The following is a 27,515-nucleotide window of genomic DNA, read 5'->3' on the forward strand; positions in this document are numbered from 1 at the left end:
GGGGCGAAGCCCCCCTCCCGAGCACGAAGTGCGAGTGTTTAGATACTGACAATTAGTAAAAAAGCTGCCTAAAACGCATCACTGTCTATGTGGGTACGTACCTCTGTTTGATTACTTTGGCTGCGACATCGACAAAGATGTATTACATTATTTTGTTATCTCAATGCATTTCACTCGCACCCAAGGTCATTGATAAGCTGTTCAAATTAATAACAACTGATTAATTACCCGGGGGCTTGAAGAGGCCGTGGAGTAATTTACAGCAAATTTTATGATGCATAGTTGTGCGAGTATTATTATGTGGTTCAAGCTGCATGTATTCTCACAATTCAGAAGGAAACAGATACGCACTTGGATTGAGTATTGTTCGAATTTGATCTAAACAGACATCTGGAAACGTAAATTTATGTAAGAAGCGGTTGGTTTCCTGTAAGACTACAGTAGTAACAGTAGAATGGAATACCGATTGAGGGGAAATCCCCTAAGCTTTGGAATAATTAAAAGATATTAGACCTATTAGTCATCTTTTGAATAACAAAAAGACTCACAGTGTTTAGATACTGACAATTAGTAAAAAGCTGCCTAAAACGCATCACTGTCTATGTGGGTACGTATACATCTGTTTGATTACTTTGGCTGCGACATCGACAAAGATGTATTACATTATTTTGTTATCTCAATGCATTTCACACGCACCCAAGGTCATTGATAAGCTGTTCAAATTAATAACAACTGATTAATTACCCGGGGGCTTGAAGAGGCCGTGGAGTAATTTACAGCAAATTTTATGATGCATATTGCATAGTTGTGCGAGTATTATTACTCGTATGTGGTTCAAGCTGCATGTATTCTCACAATTCAGAAGGAAACAGATACGCACTTGGATTGAGTATTGTTCGAATGTGATCTAAACAGACATCTGGAAACGTAAATTTATGTAAGAAGCGGTTGGTTTCCTGTAAGACTACAGTAGTAACAGTAGAATGGAATATATCTTGTTTATCCTGCTGAGATAGGACTGGAAAGTCCCCTTACCCCGGCAGTCGTAACAAGATTCGCATGGTTGGACAGTTCTGTAGAGCTCTTTCAAATGGTAACCAAAACAAATTTATCGTTGCAATAAAATTGTTAGTTTGAATAAAGCATCAGAAAATGTTATAAGCGTAGAGCTCTTTCAAATGGTAACCAAAACAAATTTATCGTTGCAATAAAATTGTTAGTTTGAATAAAGCATCAGAAAATGTTATAAGCCCCTTACCATGGTACCGTCATGACATTTACCTCCCCTTGCACTACTGCGACAGGTGATTATAGGTGAAAAGTATGACATTTGGACATTTAAACCTCGTAACAAACTCTTGTTGAAGTGATTTATCTTGAGTTTTCCTTCAGTCTGTCTGGGTACCGTCATGACATTTACCTCCCCTTGCACTACTGCGACAGGTGAAAAGTATGACATTTGGACATTTAAACCTCGTAACAAACTCTTGTTGAAGTGATTTATCTTGAGTTTTCCTTCAGTCGGTCTGTTTGTTTAACCGTAACTCTCGAGCAATTTGGATGCAATCTGAAAACTGGAAGAAATGTCCATTACAGGAAGTAGTCTGGCTGGGGAACGTTAAACAGGGAGTAGACTAGCTTAGGCTGGCTGGTTGACTTTAAACAGGGAGTATAACAGCCTGAATTTCCCTTGCTAAAGAAATAGTAAAGATTGAGTGCGAAGGGCATCCACTCATAATTTGTAGCCAAAACCAAATGTCAGCCCAAAGCAATCACCCTAGTTAGGGCTGATTAAGAGGCTGACGAAAAACCCCGTCTGAACACGGGAAATGGCGAAGAAAAAGGAAATTTTCTCATTGAACTTTGGACTTTATGGGTTTTTACTGAGAGAGTTCTACTGAGCCACTAGCCACTAGTTTACAATATGCCTTCTCATGATGGTCATTCTAGGCCTGGTGGTTACTATGTCAGCCCAAAGCAATCACCCTAGTTAGGGCTGATTAAGAGGCTGACGAAAAACCCCGTCTGAACACGGGAAAGGGCGAAGAAAAAGGAAATTTTCTCATTGAACTTTGGACTTTATCGGTTTTTACTGAGAGAGTTCTACTGAGCCACTAGCCACTAGTTTACAATATGCCTTCTCATGATGGTCATTCTAGGCCTGGTGGTTACGTAGTACTATTACGTTATGCTGAAGTGACCTGTGTCTTCGTCTATGTCCTTCTTCATTGTATTATTAGAGAACATCCTCTCCTGATAATCATAGGAATTAGCAAATGCCAAGCGGATGCATGGACTAGGCTTGGAAGTCAAGTGGTTATTAGGTTTGATTTCTGATTATGCTTTTTTATTGCTAAATTGAACTCATAGCAAGGACGTCTAGAACTCTAAGGAATCTTGGCTTTTTTGAAAATAGCAATTTCTCTTGATAGTAAAAGTCCAATCATACTCTGGGATCTGATATTTATTTCTGTGTTTTGTTGAGTCATTACTTTTGTGTCATTATTAATTTCATGAACTTTGATAAGTTTGGTAGTTATCTACCACTACCAATGTATTTATTATTTATTGTTATAATGCCTATAATATTATTTATTTATTTTTGTACTTAATTCAAATTTATTTTTATTTTACCAATGTTAAAGTAGTTTTCCCTCCTTTATGATTATAATGTTCGATACCTCTCATTGAACTTTTTATTATTATTTGTAGGGTATTCTACGAAAGTGTTGATTCATTTTTCAATAATTTCATTTCTGGTAAATGTACAGTTTCTTCTACCCCATAAATATGCAATTTATTGTTGTTCATGTGTAGAAAAGTTTTTCGACACTAAGTTGTATGTTTGATAGTGTGAAATCACGAGACATATCCCTAGTATTATTTTTTTGCGTTGAACCGTTGTAGATACATACCTACTTACCAGTATATCACGAAGTATGATATACCTACGAGTACCATGTTGAAAAGTTGTAAGTTTTTTGATGGTAGGGAGGTACAACAACGGAATCTCATTTACAAGTGCTATCAGCACCTGAAGAGCGGGTGTTAATCTATCTAGGTAGTTCATTTAATTTAAAAATAATCAAATCAATTACGTTATAATTTTATTAGTACCTTAATAGTTTTATACTATCTCTGTAATAATTTAAAAGAAATGTTAATAAAGAACAAAAAACGAACAAAAGTATTTTTTACACATAGGTAAATTTGGAGTTTGCCAAATCCTAAGTTTCTTCTTTTTATTTAGTTTTAGTCTTTTGTCTTTGCAGTTCCACAACTGAAATTCCTTTACCTACTTCGGTCGTAGGTAACACCTTTACTTGTCACTTAGAAAAGTTCCGGGTTCAATTCCCATAGCTAAAAATATACCTACCCTTTTTATAATAATGAATATCTATCAAGGTAAGAACTCAGAAGGAGGTACCTACTTTCTTTAATAATGAATTGCTCTTGAAATAACAAGCTGGGTCCGTCCCTCCGGGAATTTTTTAGCCCCTAGTTTATTCGATCGTGATTAAAGAAAACCGTCCCTTATACCTTTGTACCTACCTAATTTGTTTAATATTCAGTTTATTATTATGATTTTTTGATTTTACTTTCATGTAATGATTTAAAATCAAGACTAGAGATACTTCGGTCGTAGATAACACCTTTACTTGTCACTTAGAAAAGTTCCGGGTTCGATTCCCATAGCTAAAAATATACCTTCCCTTTTTATAATAGGTAATGAATATCTATCAAGGTAAGAACTCAGAAGGAGGTACCTACTTTCTTTAATAATGAATTGCTCTTGAAATAAAAAAGTAGGTACCCATGTAGTCTATTCATATGTATTGACAAAGATCGCCTGGTATAACAAAACTAAGCAACACGCAATTCATTCTTTTCAAAAGAAAGTACCGTACGGAGTGTACGGTTTTGCACAGAAGGAATATCCGTACACTTTTGAACACTTGGCAACACTGCTATTATTTTTTTTTTCATCTTTTCCTCGTCACGAAATACCTATGCGCGATAGAATGCGCATTCGCAGTCATATGGAGAGGAGGCAAATTTGAAAAATTTGGAGTTTGCCAAATCCTAAGTTTCTTCTTTTTATTTAGTTTTAGTCTTTTGTCTTTGCAGTTCCACAACTGAAATTCCTTTAGTATTCTACGAAAGTGTTGATTCATTTTTCAATTTCATTTCTGGTAAATGTACAGTTTCTTCTACCCCATAAATATGCAATTTATTGTTGTTCATGTGTAGAAAAGTTTTTCGACACTTAGACAACCGGTTAGTATTGCGGTCTACCTACATGGCCAAATGTCAAGCTGAAGGTATTGAGTTCCTGAGGATCCAAATCCTTTAACCAAGTCTTTCCCTTCTTGAATAGCCCTTGATTTAAAATGATGTGCCGTGAAATAATAAATACCTACTTTCATTTTTGTCTTGATTGGACGGCCTAGTTAGATTGGAGGGTGGCACATCTGGGTACCTTGAAAGTATCAGGTTACAGGTTCAATTCCTGCCCAAGGTGGATTTTATCACAAACAGACAAGGTTTTTACTCGGAACAGCTGGCTTTCTCCTATCATGTCTTCCTTAGCTCTTTGTCCTTAGCCGTTACAGTAGTTCCCTTTATCAAACCTTTTCTTTAAAAAATGATCTAATGTTTTTTTTTTTTTTCTTTTTTAGTATTGACACATCAACTGATAAGGATGAGGTCAAAAAAGATGCTGCCAAGTTGATCCAATCTCACCCTATTCATTGGAAAAAAAGAAGTCTGAAGCCTGAGATATTCAATGAAGTGGTCAAGAATAATCATGTCAAGAAATTTAAAGTAGAGTAAGTCAAAATAGAAAAGTAAAAACTAACGATTCCAAAAGGATTGCCTCCCTTTACTCCTCCCCCCCCCCTACAAATCAGTTATTTAGGGAAAGTCATGAAAAAAAAATGCTGCAAATGCTTGTAATGCGCAACACTATGCTTTCAAGAATGAACCACAAATGAAAAATTATCATTATCTAACCAAAAATGACAAATAAGTGACATTGAAATTAACAATAAAATTCTAACTGTTTTAATTTCATTATCATTGTAGGGAAGCTGACTTGAAGCCAACCAAACTCGATGGATCCACACAGCTCATTAAGAATACAATGAATCAACCCGACACCAAATTTCCCACTGCCCCCTTGGATGATGGTTTGTACTTGAAAATCATCTGTGAAGCAACTGAAGAGATGAATTGGCTGGTTCAATCTGTACCAACCAATCAGGTAAGTTCCTAAAAAGAGAATAATAAATCAAATACATAATACATCCCACTTTTTGCTGGAATTGTTTTGCTGTAAAGTTGAACCCTGAAATAGTCAGCAGCATGTGGTATCCCAAACAGTGACCCGCCCTACCAATTCAGTGACCCATTCATTGATTTCTAGGGAACATGTGTATTTAATGTGCTAAGTATAACTTCTGGCTAACTTTCTTCTATTTCCAGGCGTCTACATCAGTTTGCTCAAATTCATTGAGTGCAAAGCCTCGGCATGAGAAATGAGGCAATTTCTTCCTTTTGATGAGAGGAGCTGTGATATTGGTATCAGTATCAACACTTGACAAAATAATATTGAGTCTATCCACGATGAAAAAACCAATGATTTATTAGAAAGGTTTAACTGTATTACTAGTTTATATTTTCCATGGAAACCAACCTCAGTGGTGCAGTTGTTAATGCATTGGACTTGGGATCTGGGGGTTGGTGGTTCGAGTCCAAGTCATGTCATAAAATTTATCTAGGTGAAATAATCGGGGAACAATGTTTGTGACGAGCATTTAAATATGCTTAACACAATTAAAATTCCTTTAATATTTTCCATGGAAGATTTATTATCTGCTTCCATTTTGTTTTAGTTATGGATATTGATATAGTTATTGGTTACAGAAGCTGTACAAATGATTGATCTGTTTTTAGTGCCTTCTTTACAAAAATTTGTTTTGTTTAGTGCAATTTATTTTAGGATAAGTTTATTATCATTGATCTCAAAGAAGTGGGGGATCATTGGTCATAAACACTCAAATTGGAATGCCAAAGCTTTTTATTCAAAGTCAGATTATATATTTTGTTGGGAGGATGGGGTTAAATGTAAGGTTGGATATTTGAAAGAAGAATGGTTATACTAAAATTAATTTAATCTGTGATCTCTTTAATTATAAGTGTGTAGTAGGTACATATCTACTTGAGGTTAGGTTAGCTGAAGTCATATTTGTCTCATTGTTTCATTACTTGCTGTCCAAGCATTCTTAATGTATACGTACGTACCTCTTCTGTTCTTAAAAATATAAGGTAAGGAAAGTAATAGGTTCCTATATTTATATCTTTTTGACTTGAAATTTTGGTGAGACTCTCAACGTATTTAATGAGCAACTTAAATGTTCCTATAATAGAGTAGTTTCTTGTAGGTATTATTTTCCCACCACAAAACTGTAAATGGTTGAGTAAAGTACAGTAGTAGGTAATATAACTTCTTTATACCTCTTATTTCATGTCATAGCTTTTCTTTTCATTCCTACTGATTTTTCAGTTTAACAATAATATTCTTAGTTTAAAAGTGCTCTACGTATTTCCTTTCCTACATTTGTTTTTTCTTTAATATCACAAGTAATAGTTGTTCAGTATCTGCTCTGGGTAACTAAATATTTATTTATCATTATTGTTAGTATTTAGAATTTTTATTTCATGTCACAGCTTCCCTCAATCATGCCTACTTGTTTTTTAGTTTAGTATATTTTCCTAGTTTTTAAGTTAGAGTTCCATGTTGTTTATTGTTATTTATTTTGTTCAGGACAAACAAGTCCGTTTTCCTAAAAGATTTTTTTACTATTAATCATTTGAGACTGAGATATTTAGTTATTAATTCTTTTGTATTATCCAAATATTATTTTCTATGTGATTTCACGTGCAAACAAGTCCGTTTTCCTAAAAGATTTTTTACTATTAATCATTTGAGACTGAGATATTTAGTTATTAATTCTTTTGTATTATCCAAATATTATTTTCTATGTGATTTCACGTATTATTTTCTGACCAGTTATTTTTTAATAAATACTAATTGACTAAAATTTGTTGTCTCTGTTATTATTTTACTTTTAAAATTTATACCTAGGTATTTATTTCTGAAGAGATCTTTGATAATGATTTGGATCTGTAAAACAATATGTAGGTATGTACCTTACTTGTCTAGGTAGGTAGTAAAGTAACCTAGTAACCACAGTAACCAGTCAAGCCATAGAATTGGAGTAGAAGGTACGTAGGTACCACCTAATGAATAAAGTAAAGTAAAATTTTATTTTACAATCGCGATTTTGAATTATAAACTTCATTTAATATTATTTGTTTTATATCATTTAAAAGTTCTTCTTTAGAACCTGTTTAATTTTTCATCACGTGAAAATCCATTCATTTGATACCTACTCCTCAGGAATAATGAAAAATAACTCGTGACGTAGATCAAGGTGTGTGCACAAGAAACACTGCACCGTTCAAGTCTAATAAATTTTATTTGATATCTATTCTATGAGTTTGAAAACCTAGATAATTTTCACAGAATCCTTACCTATTTCTCGTACGACCTCCATGATTTCGTTTTGAATCGTAGGTACTTTGGGCCCCCAAGAGCAAGTGCATGAAAAGCGTTCAAAACTAGACTACCTATCATAAAGTCTATATGAGACTGCAAATGTGTTCGCAATTGTCAGATTGTGGGCTATTTATTGGATTTCGGTACTAGGTAGATACTGCCAAAGGGGAGGTACTATTTCAAACTAGAGGGGTCTACCATCAGAGGCCTGTCAAAAAAGGTTGTCGACCCTTATCCAAGGAAAGAGAAAAGAAAAATCAAAATTATATTTCTGGTACGCTAAACCGGATCTAAAATACATTCATGATCAAAGGAAAAACTATTTGCAACTTGCCCTCGAATGACCTTTGGAATTTTCCGCATTCCCTGCCTGACAAGGTCGTTCAATGAGTTTAGAACGCAGTGGATAATCAAGCAAGGGCAAAAAAGTGCCACGTTTGAAAATACTAGAGCTATGTAAATTATCCACTTTTTACTTTCCTTATGATATGTAGGAAGGGATAGGTACTTTATTTAATGCTGTCGGCTGATAATAAATATCCCAATATGTCAACAGTTTTGACAAAAACTTCTCTGACGAAATGAAATTTCGGCATGGAAAATCATTGTGAATCTCTGCTACAAATAGCAGATAGAACTATGAAATCTAGGTTGCCAGGAAAAGGTGTGTATGGTTTCGAGCGGAGGGGTTTCATATTTCAAAGTTAATGAGCATAGCGTATAGTTGGTCTCTATGAGCTCCCTATTTTGTTACTCAACGCACTTTTCCCATTGTTAGATATCATAATGTTCAGTTTGTACATGGATTGTATTATGCAAACCCATGCGACCATACCCAGGCTTTGAAATTTATGTTCAATGCGAGAGGATGGGTTGGTTTCAAGTATAGTGTGCTCTAATTTTGTTGAAATAGGTACAATAAAAATGGTCATAATGTTCAGTTTGTACATGGATTGTATTATGCAAACCCATGCGACCATACCCAAGCTTTGAAATTTATGTTCAATGCGAGAGGATGGGTTGGTTTCAAGTATAGTGTGCTCTAATTTTGTTGAAATAGGTACAATAAAAATGCAACCCCCAATTGGTACCAATTGACCAGTTTTTATCGTACTCTTTCTTCTCATCTTCCACTCTGAGTGTCCTGTTGTCCTGTCCTGTCTTGTCCTGTCCCGTCCTGTCCTATCCATAAAACATTTCAGCTCTCCACCCCAATCGATCGCTCTTTTCAGCTTGTGGGATTTCACCAATAGCTGCTATGTTAGCATCTCAGATTTAACTAGTGTTATCCTCCCTACACTGACCATTAGCCTGTGCATGTGCTGGCTCCTTTTTTATAAAGGCACTTTCAATTTTAAGTGTTTTTGTCCATGTGATTTTTGTCAACATAGAAATATGTCCGCTCTTATTTCTGTCCCGGTGTTGTTGCAAAATCTGTACCTTAATTTTAATTAATTAATTATGTAATACAAAGAGGAAAAGAAAGCTTAGGCATAATTTGATTTCCCCTTGAGGCGTTTTCTGTTAAACCATTCTCAGATTACCTAGTACTTACTGCTGACAGACGAAATAAAGTCAATACCTACTTACAAAAAAGTGAGGCCAACTAGAACAGCATGCGCTGAGTCAAAAACTGAAAACCCGAAAAAATGTCTTATAACCTTGTTATCCGATTGATAGAGTGGAAAAAGAACCCTCTAGGCCCCCGATGTTCTTAAAACTTCAAAATAAATCGAAAAATAAATGCGTTAAAAAAGTGAGGCCAACTAGAACAGCATGCGCTGAGTCAAAAACTGAAAACCCGAAAAAATGTCTTACAATCTTGTTATCCGATTGATAGAGTGGAAAAAGAACCCTCTAGGCCCCCGATGTTCTTAAAACTTCAAAATAAATCGAAAAATAAATGCGTTCAACAAGCCCTCGTAGCACAACGTTTTACGCGCGATGTGTAGGCAGCCTACTGATGCCGTAGTGACGTCACAACTGCCACATCCCACAATGCATTGAAAAAAGAGTGGGAGTAGTCTTCTGTAGTGAAATGAAGAAGAAAACATTTGATTGAAGAAAATAAATTCGGAAACGGCGTTCTGCTCTAAAGTTGAAATAAAATTATTAATTTATTATATTCGATTTAATAAATCAAACTTAAATAAAATAGTGACTAGTTATCTAAAGAAGTTCTATTTTAACATCCGTGTTCTGTCGTTCTAAAGTGAAATCTCAGAAGTTCATTTTGCCAACCATCAACTATTTCTATCTTGCTATCAATAGAAGTCTACTCTCTACTATTACTGAAAATTTCACATCTCTCTATTTCAATTTGACAGAAGTTGCTGACGTATTAATTTATTGGTGTTTTTATTAATAGTTATTAATTTATTCGATCAAGTAAATACGTGTTCTGTCGTTCTAAAGTGAAATCTCAGAAGTTCATTTTGCCAACCATCTACTATTTCTATCTTGCTATCAATAGAAGTCTACTCTCTACTATTTCTGAAAATTTCACTTCTCTCTATTTCAATTTGACAGAAGTTGCTGACGTATTAATTTATTGGTGTTTTTATTAATAGTTATTAATTTATTCGATCAAGTAAAAAGTATATTTCTTGCATTGTACTCTTGACATGGTCTATTGATTGTATCATGTTTGGAAAGGCTGATTAAAAAAAGAAGAAAAAAACAACACACCTAGTTGCTGATGAATAAACATCTCTAATCGTTCAATGCAGTGGCCTACATAAGATATTTCTTCAGTAAGTTCTATTCTCTCTCAAATCTTGTATGTTTGTATTTCTAGTCTGTATTTACAAAGTAGACACCTAAATATTCTATCATTTTAATCCTTACAAATTTACCATGTTTTAAGTATCAGTGCTAGCACTGAGGCTGCAACTTTCATGACTTGTCCTAAAAATCATTCTGACTTAGTAAATTAAGTGGAATAATATAAATCTTGGGAATAATAATATAATATATATATTGGAAGGCAACTCATTGAGAGGTCTGGAGATCAAAGAGCTGCTGCATTTCTCACACAGAGAATATCTCTTGGTGTAACTTTTACAAAGTGAAGAAAACTAAAAAATGTAGTTTGCCTGCCTTGGTGATGTAATGATTTAGGCTTAGGCACTCACTTAGTAAGTAGGGTTTGGCTTCAATCACACCTGGAGTATGCCGTTTTGTCCTCAATTTATGTTTTAAGTATCAGTGCTAGCACTGAGGCTGCAACTTTCATGACAAGATAATCCAAGACAAGTCACTTTAAGTAGGTATAGATATGCTTGTCCTAAAAATCATTCTGACTTAGTAAATTAAGTGGAATAATATAAATCTTGGTGAGTTTCATGTTTTTACATGGTTCTACTTAACTTGATTCCATGTAGCTCTCTTAAGATTTGGGTCAGAAATGTACCTAGTTTTCAATACCGACTATATTCTTAGTTCAAAATGTTGGCATATTTGATATGACATTATCATTATACCAACTTGGTGTAACTTTTACAAAGTGAAGAAAACTAAAAAATGTAGTTTGCCTGCCTCGGTGATGTAATGATTTAGGCTTAGGCACTCACTTAGTAAGTAGGGTTTGGCTTCAATCACACCTGGAGTATGCCGTTTTGTCCTCAATATTATATCATTTGAGAATTCAACTGCAATAAGGAGCCAACTAGGATAGAGAGACCTCTATCCTATTTGAACAAAATTAAGTAAGTAAGTACATTACTTTTTTATAACATCAACATATCAGAGGGGATTCCCTCTATGTAACACTACTCATATTACTTATTTCTCAAGTTGCTAATTATGCCAATGACAAATTTATAGTTTATAATAACCCTATCAAGAATAGAATTCCTATCATTATTTACAATCTATTACAGGAAAAATATCTTCTAATGATTGAGTTACTGGTATTGTTCCAACAAGACTGCAAGTTGTCTTATTGAACAGCCTAGGATAATTTTTGTAATAGATATTGTTTGTCATATGCATCTCTATAATTAAGTACTTATACATACCTACTTAATTATTATGTCAAGACAGGGAAGAATTTAATCAGGGAATTACAATTGCTAGTCCTTGATAGCCTGATTAAAGAATTCATTCAAGGGTCACACTTAGGCTTACCAGACGTCCACTTTTCGGCGGACATGTCCTCCTTTTTATATGTTTGTCCTCCATCCGCCCACCTTTTTAAAATAAAGCAAAATGTCCACCTTTTTGAAGTTACATCCTCAAAAACCTAAATTACGTAATGTATCGTTTTCCGTTGAGAAGAGGATGTCAGGACTCGAACTTTTAAAAAGCATAAATGCAATTTTTGTACAATTAAGCCCATGAAATATGTACATATATTCAGTAGGTATATAAAAGAGTTAGAAAAAAAAAATGTTACTTATACTGGTGGTTTTTGTGTTGATTATTTTCTGTGTCCTCCTTTTGGTTGAAATGTCCGCTTTTTTTTTAGCCAAAATGTCCTCCTTTTAAAATTTCTTGTCTGGTAACCCTAGTCACACTATTAGTTTTATCTTAGTTACTTAAAGTTAAACCAATTGGATTAAAATTAATGTTTGACTTCCAAATAGCAAAGTGAAACAAGGAGTTTATAAAGGGTTTTTGATATTTTCCCATCAGTTGATCCCTAATGTCTAGTATAAGTGATTGTGAAACCAGACATAAGATCAACTCCTTGACCAATTTGTTATAGTATGATAAGGGTAGTGTCATGCCATAAAGTAGATTGCAGAGGGTATCTATGTAGAATACTGATAAGATAATGTGTGTCTAGACAAAGTTGTACTTACTTAATTTTAATTAATTGATTATGTACTTAATACAAAGAGGAAAAGAAAGCTTAGGCATAATTTTATTTCCCCTTGAGGCGTTTTCTGTTAAACCATTCTCAGATTACCTAGTACTTACTGCTGACAGACGAAATAAAGTCAATACCTACTTATTTGAAACTTGTAAGTAATTAATAAGTGCATTCTATGGATAGGAATCTTGATCCACTGTTATTTTCACAAATGTTATGATTAGAATCTGCTCCCAGTATGTACTCGTGCCTTCCCTTTTAAATATAGAGAGCTTATTCACGACATTCATTTGTGTTTCAGGGAATTCCATGACGAGTCATAGCAATGCAGTCAGCCATTCGTTTCCAGAGCGTTTGCCTGTATAGTATGTACTCGTGCCTTTTCCCTTTTAAATATAGAGAGATTATTCACGACATTCATTTGTGTTTCAGGGAATTCCATGACGAGTCATAGCAATGCAGTCAGCCATTCGTTTCCAGAGCGTTTGCCTGCCAGATCTGATTCGGGTCCCGGTTATATTCCTGATTCATCTCTCCACAAAAACCGTCTCCTGAATTGTCCATGAAGATTGACATGTCCAACAACCAACCTGGAGATTCTTGTCTGTAAGTTGTCCCGAGCTTTTATATCTGTTTATCCCCCCGGTATTGGCGAGCTTTTGCAAAATTAGCGTCCCGTCAACTGAACTCTTTAACGTTATTCGACGAAAACTCGTTTCAGCGCTTGTGTAGAAACGTGTTTTCGTCAAATAACGTTAAAGAGTTCAATTAACGGAACGCTACTTTTGATCGCAAACACTCTCTTTTATTAGAATGGGGTGAATTGGAGACACCAATTTGAAAGGTGGTCCACTTGACATGTCAAAATGGATTGCCACAGTGGTCATATTATGAAAGATTAGGTTCTGCACCCGGTCATCTTAATTTCTGGCTACCTAAGCATGTCATTCAGGACTTTTAAAAGTAGGTGTCTCCAAGTTTGTCCTACCTAAAAAAAAAAAAAAAAAAAAAAAAGATAGAGAGACCTCTATCCTATTTGAATGAAATAAGTAAGTAAGTACTTACATTACTTATTTATAACATTGACATATCAGAGGGGATTCCCTCTCTGTAACACTATTCACTTATTTCTCAAGTTGCTAATTATGCCAATGACAAATTTATATAGTTTATAATAACCTCCTATTTACTTGCAATGATAGGAATAGAATTCCTATCATTATTTAGGTACAATCTATTACAGGAAAAATATCTTCTAATGATTGAGTTACTGGTATTGTTCCAACAAGACTACAAGTTGTCTTATTGAACAGCCTAGGATAATTTTTGTAATAGATATTGTTTGGCATATGCATCTCTATAATTAAGTACTTATACATACCTACTTAATTATTATGTCAAGACAGGGAAGAATTTGATCAGGGAATTACAATTGCTAGTCCTTGATAGCCTGATTAAAGAATTCATTCAAGGGTCACACTTAGGCTTACCAGACGTCCGCTTTTCGGCAGACATGTCCTCCTTTCTATATGTTTGTCCTCCGTCCGCCCACCTTTTTAAAATAAAGCAAAATGTCCGCCTTTTTGAAGTTACATCCTCAAAAACCTAAATTACGTAACATATCGTTTTATGTTGAGAAGAGGATGTCACAACTCAAACTTTTAAAAAGCATAAATGCAATTTTTGTGCAATTAAGCCCATGTACAATTTACATATATTCAGTAGGTATATAAAAAATAAATAAATAAATGTTACTTATTATACTGGTGGTTTTTGTATTGATTATTTTCTGTGTCCTCCTTTTAAAATTTCTTGTCTGGTAACCCTAGTCATACTATTAGTTTGATCTTAGTTAAAGTTAAACCAATTGGATTAAAAGCAATGTTTGACTTCCAAATAGCAAAGTGAAACAAGGAGTTTACAAAGGGTTTTTGATATTTTCCCATCAGTTGATCCCTAATGCCTAGTATAAGTGATTGTGAAACCAGACATAAGATTAACTGCTTGACCAATTTGTTAAGTATAATATGATAAGGGTAGTGTCATGCCATAAAGTAGATTGCAGAGGGTATCTATGTAGAATACTGATAAGATAATGTGTGTCTAGACAATGTTGTGAGTTCATAAATCATAATTGATCCCCAGGTCTACAGTCTCATACTGAAAAGTATTTTGGCTTCTGTGTTTTGACAGGGAGATGAAAAACACCAAAAATGAATTGGTGAACTACTTCACAAAGTTAACATGACATTGTAGACCTAGGGGATTATTGTACCTCAGTAATACAAGTACTGAGGCACATAATTATTTGAAACCACTTGAATTCTGTTACTTACAAAGGTTCTTAATTTTTTGTCTGATCCTGGGCATTTCATTTTCTCCAGTATTAAAATCTTGAGGGGGATCCCTAAGTGTACTGTGAGAACATCAGCCTGTCTAGCTAATAGGAGTTACCAAGGCAACCCAAAGACAAACAAGCTGGGTCCGTCCCTCCGGGAATTATTTAGCCCGTAGTTTATTAGATCAGGATTAAAGAAAATCAGTACTTATGTACCTACCTAATTTGTTTAATATTCAGTTTATTATTATTCTTGATTTGATTTTTCGATTTTACCTTCATGTAATGATTTAAAATCAAGACTAGAGCCCGTTCTCCCTTTATTCCCAATATAAGGCCTAAGTCACCCATCCATTTATTGGCCTTACTCGGCGTAGCTTAACATAGGTGACGCTAAAACCGGTCTTAAATGATCGACTGAAGTGTTATCTAAAACTTTCTCGCTTTGAGTTCATAGGTCGTCGCGACAAATTTCAAGATCAGAGCTCATTTGTGTGAGAAAATGAGAAAAAAAAAATCCCACAATTAGTCAATTAACTTTAAGTCACCCATCCATTTATTGGCGTGTATGATGGGTGTGGTGTGTGTGTGTGGTGGGATGTGTGTGATGGGTGTGGTGTGTGTGTGGGGGTGTGTTTGTGTGTGTGGTGGTCCCGTACAAAGGACGGGTCAACCACTAGTATCTAAATATAAAATTAGGAATAACTATAAGTACCTATTTGTTCAGTAGGTAATTAGTAAATATTTACATGAAACAAGGGTGTGCAATCTTTTTGATCGAATAAAATCGCCGGAAAGGACCTTTGTTTGGTCATGCGATCACCTGCTAACCTATATTGAGGTCAGCTGTAACGCTAAAATGTCCAGTATATGACGGGACATTTTCACATGAGGGCCTAAAAACAATTCATTGTAGAAAGCACTATTATAACTCCCAAAAACAAATCATTGTAGAACTCTCGAAAAGTTTGTGAACTTCACCATACGGGTCTCGTCAGTACCCCGTGAACCCTCTGTATTAACTTGTAATTTTGTTCAAGATAATTTGTCAGATAAGTGTACTAGATTAATTTTTCTGAGATGTTCAGGATGGAAACATCACTAAAGTAGATAAGAGACAGTATGGCCTCAGATGAAACATAGCTTGCTTTATTGGGCTTTGTCAGTAATAGTATGCCCATGCCCATCCTGTAATCTAATATGTCCCTAATTAGATGGGCAATAAGATAATCCATATTTGTAGGTATCTAACTCAACTACGGAGCAATCAGGGGCGGAGTCAACACAAGATGATTGTTGAAATATACATATTTGTATTTCAAAATACCTACGAGTGCAAATTTGTCTTCTCTTAGATGGCAAGAAGCATTATCTACCACTGTCCCAATTACAGGTACCTATCTCTTAGGTTTTATGATTGCTAGAGAACGGGAAAGACATGCACTCATCTTATAATGATTTAGGCTTAGGCACTAAGTGAAAGAAAGTAAAAAAAAAAACTACACGTTCTTATTTTCCCTTTCGGTGTTTAGTCGTTTTACCAAGTGTCGTGTAGATTCTTAAAAGTTACCCAACTTTTTAATACTTACTTTACCTTCCGTGCCCGAAAGAGCCATGTCAAAAAATTAATTCGATTTTTTTTCTCTTCTTTTTCCCCCGTGCAGAGATCAGCAAGAAATCAACCCGATCAGCTCGTACTCGGTGGACGTGTCGTACATTCCGACCAATGGTCATCCGAACAGTCACTCTCACTCACCCAACCTCTCCATTCAGAGTAGCGAGAACAGCGCCACTGCCACGCTCCTGTCACGAACCCAGAAACAACTGTCCACACAGCAGGTGAGTTCGTTTCGCATTTCGTTCATCTTGAGTAGGGTACCATTCTGCCCCGCTATATCCTGTTCTCTTGAGTAGGGTACCATTTTGCCCCGTGTTCCCCTACCCACATTACCCAAAGGGTTAAAGGGATAGTGTTGCATTAGGCCTGTCGCACATTGGAAGCGTAGTCGCGCGACTTTTAGTAGCGCGTAGTCACCTTAAAAAACCTCTTCTTTTTCTTCGCCTTTTCCCGTGTACAGACGGGGTCGGCGTTTTTGTCAGCCTCTCAATCAGCCCTAGGTTGGTTACTTTGGGCTCACATTGGGCTACAAAAAATTTCCGAGTGGATGCCCTTCGCACTCAACCTTTGCTATTTCTTTAGCAAGGAAAATTTCAGGCTGGTATTCTCCCTGTGTAAAGTCAAGCAGCCGGTCTCTGTCTCTTCTCGTCCATCTCAGGTCCTTTCGTTTTATATCCAGGTTCGACTGTATACCCTTATTTACCCATACCCATTATGTGGTACCTCCACTATAGCGGTCAATAAGGTAGCTTTGCTTTTGTAATAATAATTCGTGTCCGTTTTCATCTATTATGATTTTAATGGGGGTATGTTTTCTATTTTTATTTTTCTAACTTTTTATATATTTTATGAGGAAGCATTTTTCAGGCCTTCTTTCATGGGACAAGATTATCTTTTGATCCTTGAAAAGAACTAACGGGGGCATTGACCATATTAACGCTAATACAGTTTTAATTTGTCATTTCTGGCCTCGCGTTGTATCTAGTTAACTTTGATCATACCTAACTTTTGTTTTAACACCTACTTACCCCATTTTTGGACTGATATTACGTAACATTAAAGTACTCGGATAATCGGATTTAATATCAGTGTAAATTGATGTGTAATTTTCAACCACTTTCACGGTCGTGGGAGTTTTTGACCACGAAATAAAATAGAACCAGACGGGTTAAGTCTACTAAATAGAACTATATCCAGGTTCGACTGTATACCCTTACTTACCCATACCCATTATGTGGTACCTCCACTATAGCGGTCAATAAGGTAGCTTTGCTTTTGTAATAATAATTCGTGTCCGTTTTCATCTATTATGATTTTAATGGGGGTATGTTTTCTATTTTTATTTTTCTAACTTTTTATATATTTTATGAGGAAGCATTTTTCAGGCCTTCTTTCATGAGACAAGATTATCTTTTGATCCTTGAAAAGAACTAACGGGTGCATTGACCATTGACCGCTAATACAGTTTCAATTTGTCATTTCTGGCCTCGCGTTGTATCTAGTCAAATTTGATCATACCTAACTTTTGTTTTAACACCTACTTACCCCATTTTTGGGCTGATATTACATAACATTAAAGTACTCGGATTTAATATCAGTGTGTAATTTTCAACCACTTTCACGGTCGTGGGAGTTTTTGACCACGAAATAAAATAGAACCAGACGGGTTAAGTCTACTAAATAGAAAGCCGATTATGTAATTATAAACCTCACGTAGTGAGTGCCCTCCATTAGGTAAGTCCTTATTAAAGTAGCCTTCCCCTAAATAGATCCGTAGCTTCGGCCTTAGTACCCTCAAACAAAACCCTATTTACCTCGCTTTTTTCCTTGTGGAAAAAGTACCTGCCCTTCTTTAATTATGTTCCTTTACAAGTGAATTATTGTTTATATTCTCTATAGTTACCAAAGTAACGAATACTTAACTCAGTGATCGCGTTTCACATTTTTCTTTTTTAGGGAAAAGGAAAAACCATATTCTTTTAAAAAGTGTGTTCTTTTACTGCATGTAAAAAGCGAAGAAAATTCCGTGTTTTTAAAAAGCAATGAAGCGTCAAATATTTTGGACATTAAGAAAAATTAGGTAAGTTTTTTCATTATTTTTCTTTTTTAGGGAAAAGGAAAAACCATATTCTTTTAAAAAGTGTGTTCCTTTACTGCATTTAAAAAGCGAAGAAAATTCCGTGTTTTTAAAAAGCAATGAAGCGTCAAATATTTTGGACATTAAGAAAAATTAGGTAAGTTTTTTCATGAACATCCCATAAAAGCAGAGCTCGAAGCAACTCATTTGTATAGGTTATGTTATTGAAATAGGTATAGGTTATGTTATTGAAAACATGTGACGTCTCATGCTGAAAATATCTGTTGACACATGTTACATATACCGGAAGGAATAAATTTCCTCATTTGTATAGGTTATGTTATTGAAATAGGTATAGGGTATAGGTTATGTTATTGAAAACATGTGACGTCTCATGCTGAAAATATCTGTTGACACATGTTACATATACCGGAAGGAATAAATTTTCATCCCAATATTTCTTCATTGTTGTACGCATATTTCATAACTTTTATAGCCAATCCTCTCTGCGAAATATGCTAGTCAGGTGTTATCCTGTCTGAAATCAGCAAAACAATAACGTAAACAATAGAGCTCATAAAAAATACCTAAATATCTAAATAACATCCAAGCTGTCTATTTGTATTCGCGAATTATTTAGGTTCTTTACTACGATCCCTAAAAAGGTAGGTGGGAAGGAAGCTATCGTCAAACATAGCATGTTTTATTGAGCATTATTATTTAGGTATACCTACTATAAGTACGTGAAATTGAAGAATACCTATATTTGACTCATATTAAAGGTAATTTTCTAATTTTAATCCTTACCTACACTTCTTTATAAGTACCTACCTATGTATTAAGTTGTTCATTAATTTTTAATTACCTACCTATTTTATTTAATTTATTTATTTTGAGGTCACCTACCTACGTACATTTTTGTTTATATAATGTGCCTATTTTGATGAGTTTTCATATTAAATATCTAATTTTTCAAAAGGCATAAGATACGTACATCTAACTATGAAACCCATGCAGTAGGTAATTCAGCATTAGGTACTACTGCACCTCTTTTGCTAGCAATATCTAGTTATCTATCCCAGTTTCAGCTCGAATAGGACTACTATAATATTAACCATAACAAAAATACTAATATTTGACAATGTTTTTCTACTCTGTTGCAGATACAAATCTAGTTTTCTACACTAAGGAAATGGTTATAAAAGCTATCTACATCCGCTTGCCGTAATTGCATTCAAACTAAATATGATCCACAGGTGTGTATTAGTATTTTCTGCTTTGCCATTGAAAATACATTAGGATTGTGTTTTAATTATAACAGTTTCCATTAGTAGGTATTAGGTACACTCCCAAAATATTTTCTATTGCTCTTCCCTAGTGTTAACAAACAGGTAGTTACCTACATACAGAAACCTACCTAGGTATCTAACTCAGATACCTACCTACACATAACATCTACGTATTTTGCAAATTAGGTATAAAATAAAAAAATAAATAAATACATGCAAATAATACCTAATCATATTTAGGTACATACCTCGTTATACTTAAATAAAATATCTATCCGTTCTCTTACCCAATTTCTACGTATGAATAGGTATGCTTTTTACTTTTTAAATGAGAGCTAACGGTAGTATACTTATTCTAAGATCAATATTTTTGTTGGTAGATGTCATGGCATTTAATTATGATGCAAGCTCAAATGAGAAATTTAAGATGCTGTTTATGCCTTCTTAATATGCAATGCACTTTATAGCTGATTCCAATAATTAAATTTATCCAATGAACTGAAATAAACCGCTTACTTCTTGGTAATGCTATCCGCAAAAGTTGTGAAAAAGCTCTCTGCTTTGCCACAAAGAATTTGCGAAGCGATTTTCTAACCAACAGTTATGAAACACTCACTTTTTTTTATCACAAATTTCATTGTGCTAAACCACTTAAATAAGTAAATGTTTTTGTTATCTAATGCTTTTTTTTTTTTTGACACTGACACAGACAACCGGTTAGTATTGTGGTCTACCTACATGGCCAAATGTCAAGCTGAAGGTATCGAGTTCCTGAGGATCCAAATCCTTTAACCAAGTCTTTCCCTTCTTGAATAGCCCTTGATTTAAAATGATGGGCCATGAAATAATAAATACCTACTTTCATTTTTGTCTTAATTGGACGGCCTAGTTAGATTGGAGGGTGGCACATCTGGGTACCTTGAAAGTATCAGGTTACAGGTTCAATTCCTGTCCAAGGTGGATTTTATCCCAAACAGACAAGGTTTTTACTCGGAACAGCTGGGTTTCTCCTATCATGTCTTCCTTAGCTCTTTGTCCTTAGCAGTTACAGTAGTTCCCTTTATCAAACCTATTTTTTAAAAAATGATCTAATGTTTTTTTTCTTTTTTAGTATTGACACATCAACTGATAAGGATGAAATCAAAAAAGATGCTGCCAAGTTGATCCAATCTCACCCTATTCATTGGAAAAAAAGAAGTCTGAAGCCTGAGATATTCAATGAAGTGGTCAAGAATAATCATGTCAAGAAATTTAAAGTAGAGTAAGTCAAAATAGAAAAGTAAAAACTAACGATTCCAAAAGGATTGCCTCCCTTTACTCCTCCCCCCCCCCTACAAATCAGTTATTTAGGGAAAGTCATGAAAAAAAAATGCTGCAAATGCTTGTAATGCGCAACACTATGCTTTCAAGAATGAACCACAAATGAAAAATTATCATTATCTAACCAAAAATGACAAATAAGTGACATTGAAATTAACAATAAAATTCTAACTGTTTTAATTTCATTATCATTGTAGGGAAGCTGACTTGAAGCCAACCAAACTCGATGGATCCACACAGCTCATTAAGAATACAATGAATCAACCCGACACCAAATTTCCCACTGCCCCCTTGGATGATGGTTTGTACTTGAAAATCATCTGTGAAGCAACTGAAGAGATGAATTGGCTGGTTCAATCTGTACCAACCAATCAGGTAAGTTCCTAAAAAGAGAATAATAAATCAAATACATAATACATCCCACTTTTTGCTGGAATTGTTTTGCTGTAAAGTTGAACCCTGAAATAGTCAGCAGCATGTGGTATCCCAAACAGTGACCCGCCCTACCAATTCAGTGACCCATTCATTGATTTCTAGGGAACATGTGTATTTAATGTGCTAAGTATAACTTCTGGCTAACTTTCTTCTATTTCCAGGCGTCTACATCAGTTTGCTCAAATTCATTGAGTGCAAAGCCTCGGCATGAGAAATGAGGCAATTTCTTCCTTTTGATGAGAGGAGCTGTGATATTGGTATCAGTATCAACACTTGACAAAATAATATTGAGTCTATCCACGATGAAAAAACCAATGATTTATTAGAAAGGTTTAACTGTATTACTAGTTTATATTTTCCATGGAAACCAACCTCAGTGGTGCAGTTGTTAATGCATTGGACTTGGGATCTGGGGGTTGGTGGTTCGAGTCCAAGTCATGTCATAAAATTTATCTAGGTGAAATAATCGGGGAACAATGTTTGTGACGAGCATTTAAATATGCTTAACACAATTAAAATTCCTTTAATATTTTCCATGGAAGATTTATTATCTGCTTCCATTTTGTTTTAGTTATGGATATTGATATAGTTATTGGTTACAGAAGCTGTACAAATGATTGATCTGTTTTTAGTGCCTTCTTTACAAAAATTTGTTTTGTTTAGTGCAATTTATTTTAGGATAAGTTTATTATCATTGATCTCAAAGAAGTGGGGGATCATTGGTCATAAACACTCAAATTGGAATGCCAAAGCTTTTTATTCAAAGTCAGATTATATATTTTGTTGGGAGGATGGGGTTAAATGTAAGGTTGGATATTTGAAAGAAGAATGGTTATACTAAAATTAATTTAATCTGTGATCTCTTTAATTATAAGTGTGTAGTAGGTACATATCTACTTGAGGTTAGGTTAGCTGAAGTCATATTTGTCTCATTGTTTCATTACTTGCTGTCCAAGCATTCTTAATGTATACGTACGTACCTCTTCTGTTCTTAAAAATATAAGGTAAGGAAAGTAATAGGTTCCTATATTTATATCTTTTTGACTTGAAATTTTGGTGAGACTCTCAACGTATTTAATGAGCAACTTAAATGTTCCTATAATAGAGTAGTTTCTTGTAGGTATTATTTTCCCACCACAAAACTGTAAATGGTTGAGTAAAGTACAGTAGTAGGTAATATAACTTCTTTATACCTCTTATTTCATGTCATAGCTTTTCTTTTCATTCCTACTGATTTTTCAGTTTAACAATAATTTTTTTTTTCATTCTTAGTTTAAAAGTGCTCTACGTATTTCCTTTCCTACATTTGTTTTTTCTTTAATATCACAAGTAATAGTTGTTCAGTATCTGCTTCACTATAAATCTTTTCTCGTAGTGGAAGAAGGAATGAAAAAGTCAAGAAAAAGCTCGAACGTTTAGCCCTGAGAAACGAAGGATATGTAAGACGAGAGAAAATTTCGAGAAAAAATCCGTTCAACATCATCCAATAATTTATATCATGCAATTTTGACAGCTGATGATATTGTATTGATGTCTTCTTTTGCTTTCATTTCTTGCTATTTATTTTAAGTAGGTACCTACCAAGGACATTTAATTATTTGTCTATCTTGTATGTTAGATTGGGTCAGATACCTACGCAGAGATAACTATTACACAGTAAGAAACAATATTATAATATCTTAGATAGTACCTAATATATTATGATTATTGAATAATTTATTTGCCTTGTCCTTACGAATACATATAAGTAGGTACCTAAATCTACTGAGAAATCATTTTCATATCAGAATTGATGAACAAATATTATCAAGGCAATATTAATTAGCAAATAATTTCTCGTCAAACATAGCATGTTTTATTGAGCATTATTATTTAGGTACCTACTATAAGTACGTGAAATTGAAGAATACCTATATTTGACTCATATTAAAGGTAATTTTCTAATTTTAATCCTTACCTACACTGCTTTATAAGTACCTATGTATTAAGTTGTTCATTAATTTTTAATTACCTACCTATTTTATTTATTTATTTCGAGGTCACCTACCTACGTACATTTTTGTTTATATAATTTGCCTATTTTGATGAGTTTTCATATTAAATATCTAATTTTTCAAAAGGCATAAGATACGTACATCTAACTACGAAACCCATGCAGTAGGTAATTTAGCATTAGGTACTACTGCACCTCTTTTGCTAGCAATATCTAGTTATCTATCCCAGTTTCGGCTCGAATAGGACTACTATAATATTAATCATAACAAAAATACTAATATTTGACAATGTTTTTCTAATAATAATAATTAAAGAGCTAAGGTACTGACTGACTGACAGACACACAGACGACACCGAAGCGAATACAATAGTCCGTCCACTATACCTTTTATTATTACTGTTGTAATTTAATAAAGGAAGGACGGACTAAAAATCAATTTAAAACTACCATTTGCCATTAAATCTTGTAGAAGGGTATTGATGTGCTTGATTTGAAAGATGAGATGAAATGTAAACAAATTAAAATATTCCATCTCATTTAACTTGAATCTTGAACAATGAACATGTAATTACTATCAAACTTTACCAGCAAAAGCTTCGTTTTCCTGCTTTTTACTTTTTTTCCATCTTGGATTTTAATGCTGGATCTTCTTTGTATGCTGAAAGAAATGATAATTTGAATTTCTATGGCTTAAAAACTTACTGCAAATTATCTTCTCCAATCTCAAACTTTTTTCTTTGACTGTCTGTTTTAATGTGGCAATTGAGCAATTTACATTTCATTAAAGTCATTTTCATCACTTAAATAATATATTAAAAAAATTAACTTGTAATTTTGTTTGAGATAATTTGCCAGATAAGAGTAGGTAGGTACTAGTACTAGACTAATTTTTCTGAGATGTTCAGGATGGAAATATCACTAAAGTAGATAAGAGACAGTATGGCCTCAGATGAAACATAGCTTGCTTTATTGGGCTTTGTCAGTCATAGTATGCCCATGCCCATCCTGTAATCTAATATGTCCCTAATTAGATGGGCAATAACATAATCCATATTTGTAGGTATCTAACTCAACTACGGAGTAATCAGGGGCGGAGTCAACACAAGATGATTGTTGAAATATACATATTTGTATTTCGAAATACCTACGAGTGCAAATTTGTCTTCTCTTAGATGACAAGAAGCATTATCTACCACTGTCCCAATTGCAGGTACCTCTTAGGTTTTATGATTGCTAAAGAACGGGAAAGACATGCACTCATCTTATCATTTGGAATGTACAAATGATAAGTGAAAGCATTCAACTAAAATTCCGTCAAATATTCTCTTGATATCACTTTGATGTATGATGAGAATGTTACGAATTTTAATATCAGATACATGAACATTATCTGCGATTCTGTGGTCAGGTTGCTCATCAAGTCATCACTCATCAAAAATTATTGTTTTATTATCAACATTTCAAATGAATAAATAGGTACTTAGTCAGGTAGGTTTGAGAAATTTTTGCATTTAATTCTGACAATCTTTATTCTGGTGACTTTCTTTACCAACATTTTAGGATTTATTGATCTTCTCACACAAGTGCCTGACGGTTGTCCTGACGAGGCTGAAATCGAAATAGGTACAGAGCCGAATTTACTTTGGCTCTGCCGAGGATTGAACCCGGGAGCTCCAGCGTGCAAAACACGTTTGAAAATACTACTTAGAGCTATGTAAATTATCCACTTTTTACTTTCCTTATGATATGTAGGAAGGGATAGGTACTTTATTTAATGCTGTCGGCTGATAATACATGATTCGGTTTCAGTGTTTCTTAGAGTGTTGTCAAGGGTAAGATATTCCTTTTCGAGTAAGTAGCGTAAATTTTTGACGCGGATTCGTGTGTATTTTCCTTTTGAAGATCTCTGTTTGATCAGGATGATAATGAGCTTTTCGAGTGCTCAGTGCAGGTGTATTTTCCCCACTGAAAAGTATCATTATTCACAAAAGGGAAAAAAGTTTTCTGAGCGAACACAATATTTAAGGACAGAGGAGAAAATACAGATTTTATTGCGCCAGTAAATTTTTATTTGAGAAAAACAGAAAGAAATAATGGCAATAATTTTATTATAATAAATAACAAAGTTATACCGTTTATGTTTTTGTTTTAAATAATTTATGACATCATTCTCTCCTTAATGTGAACAAATTTAGAGAGATAGGTTAGGTTCACATGAATAGGGAGAAATACAGCAAGAGGAAAAAGTTTTGCCCGTACTTTTCCTGCAATAATAAGTTTTATGCTTCTCTGTGGCCACTTTAAGGTGGCATTTTTTGGGATTGCCAAAGTAATTTCTCAAGGTAAAAAATGTAAAATCCGAATGGTGGATCTGAAGTTATTTGATAGCACCAATTTCCACTTAAAGCCCTTTGACTGGGCAAATTTATCAATCATTGCCGTGCGCGTAAAATTAAAATTAAAATCAACACTCTCTCAGTCAGCATATCTCAGTCATAGGATAAATTATTCAAATCGCAACATAGTCCAAGCATGTCTGAGGAGTTTTCGTCTTGAATTTTTTCTATCTGAGTAATTATCGCTACAGAGTTCAGCATGGGTACCCATTGGGTAATGGAGCTTCGTGCTCGTTGTATTTAATAGCTAGGTTTATTAGTGATAAAGTTTCAAACAAAGCATTGTTCGCGTTTTTATTTAATGTAAGTAAATATGAATACAGAATTCGTTCTCCTCCCGCCCGCCACTCGCCCATTTGAAACGGTCCTCCCGTTTGCTAATTTGAGTACAATAAAACCTGGTTAATTGCAATCCCAGTAGACTGACCTTTCGATGATAATTATCCAGCTATTGTAGACGAAAACCTTTCTTTCTATTTGTGTCACACATTTTTTTTTTTTTTTTCAAAGCAACTTCTCATAAAAGACCCACTGTTGGATCTGTTACAGCTGATACTTAGATCCTGGTTTGTCGCTTCCCAAAAAAAAAAAAAAAAAGAGTTGAAATTTTAGGGGTTCAAATTAAATTTTATGGGTAGTCCTTACGACCCCCAATTGGTACCAATTGACCAGTTTTTATCGTACTCTTCTTCTCATCTTCCACTCTGTCCTGTTGTCCTGTCCTATCCTATCCTGTCCTGTCCTGTCCTGTCCTGTCCTGTCCTATCCATAAAACATTTCAGCTCTCCGCCCCAATCGATCGCTCTTTTCAGCTTGTGGGATTTCACCAATAGCTGCTATGTTAGCATCTCCCTACACTGACCATTAGCCTGTGCATGTGCTGGCTCCTTTTTATAAAGGCACTTTCACTTTTAAGTGTTTTTGTCCATGTGATTTTTGTCAACATAGATATATGTCCGCTCTTATTTCTGTCCCGGTGTTGTTGCAAAATCTGTACCAAGCCTTTGATTCCGATTAGAATGGGTAATAAACCTTGTGGAATAAATTAACTATCTAACTAAAGTAACCATTTTCGTAAAAGATTAGGTAACAAGCACTATGATAATGATTTTTTTCTTGCGTTCCTTAATGTGGCAGGGTTCTCCTGAAAGAGCTCATTCACCCAACCATTGATTTTTTTTTCTCATTCAGAGCCTTTGAGATATTTTCCCCATAAATCTCCGACAAAGTTGAATCTTCTGGGGGTGTGTGCTGAAATTTTGCAACAATATCCGGAGACCAACTCGCCGCTCAGCACTCAGAGGTAATTCGATTATGTGAACAAAACATGGCTGAACAAGAGTGGAAGATTTCGCTTGTGGGAGTAAGTGGTTTACGTCCAAAAGCCGGCATCATTGGTTCAGAAAAAAAAAAAAAAAAAAAAGTTCACATAATCGAATACGATAACGGCCCTTTGTGTTTTCGTGTCCCTCGCCTCTCGTCAATGTGTGTGGTTGTTTTCTGGTGGATCTCGGTCTTGCGCATGCAGACAAGTAAGTAGACTGCGTGGGAACAGCTGCAGGCAGCACAGTATTTCCACCTTCGCACTGAAATCACAACAAAGGTATTC

At 34.6% G+C, this 27,515-nt stretch overlaps 2 protein-coding genes across 2 annotated transcripts in view; both read left to right on the forward strand.

Annotated features, from left to right (window-relative positions):
* LOC103506483 overlaps positions 1-6,120 on the forward strand; it is a 13,617-nt gene extending 7,497 nt beyond the window's left edge. Inside the window, exons 3-5 of the mRNA XM_017442898.2 lie at positions 4,680-4,829; positions 5,086-5,263; positions 5,485-6,120. Of these exons, the coding sequence (XP_017298387.1) occupies positions 4,680-4,829; positions 5,086-5,263; positions 5,485-5,541 (385 nt within the window). The 3' untranslated portion in view covers positions 5,542-6,120. The remainder of the gene's footprint in view (positions 1-4,679; positions 4,830-5,085; positions 5,264-5,484) is intronic.
* A 3,935-nt stretch (positions 6,121-10,055) lies between these two features.
* Positions 10,056-27,515, forward strand: part of LOC103506487 (catenin delta-2-like) — a 43,219-nt gene continuing 25,759 nt past the window's right edge. Inside the window, exons 1-2 of the mRNA XM_026821525.1 lie at positions 10,056-10,374; positions 12,870-13,043. Coding sequence (XP_026677326.1) covers positions 13,000-13,043 — 44 coding nt within the window. The 5' untranslated portion in view covers positions 10,056-10,374; positions 12,870-12,999. The remainder of the gene's footprint in view (positions 10,375-12,869; positions 13,044-27,515) is intronic.

This window comes from Diaphorina citri, unplaced genomic scaffold (assembly GCF_000475195.1).
Source record: "Diaphorina citri unplaced genomic scaffold, Diaci psyllid genome assembly version 1.1 scaffold238, whole genome shotgun sequence".
Lineage (NCBI taxonomy): Eukaryota > Metazoa > Arthropoda > Insecta > Hemiptera > Psyllidae > Diaphorina > Diaphorina citri.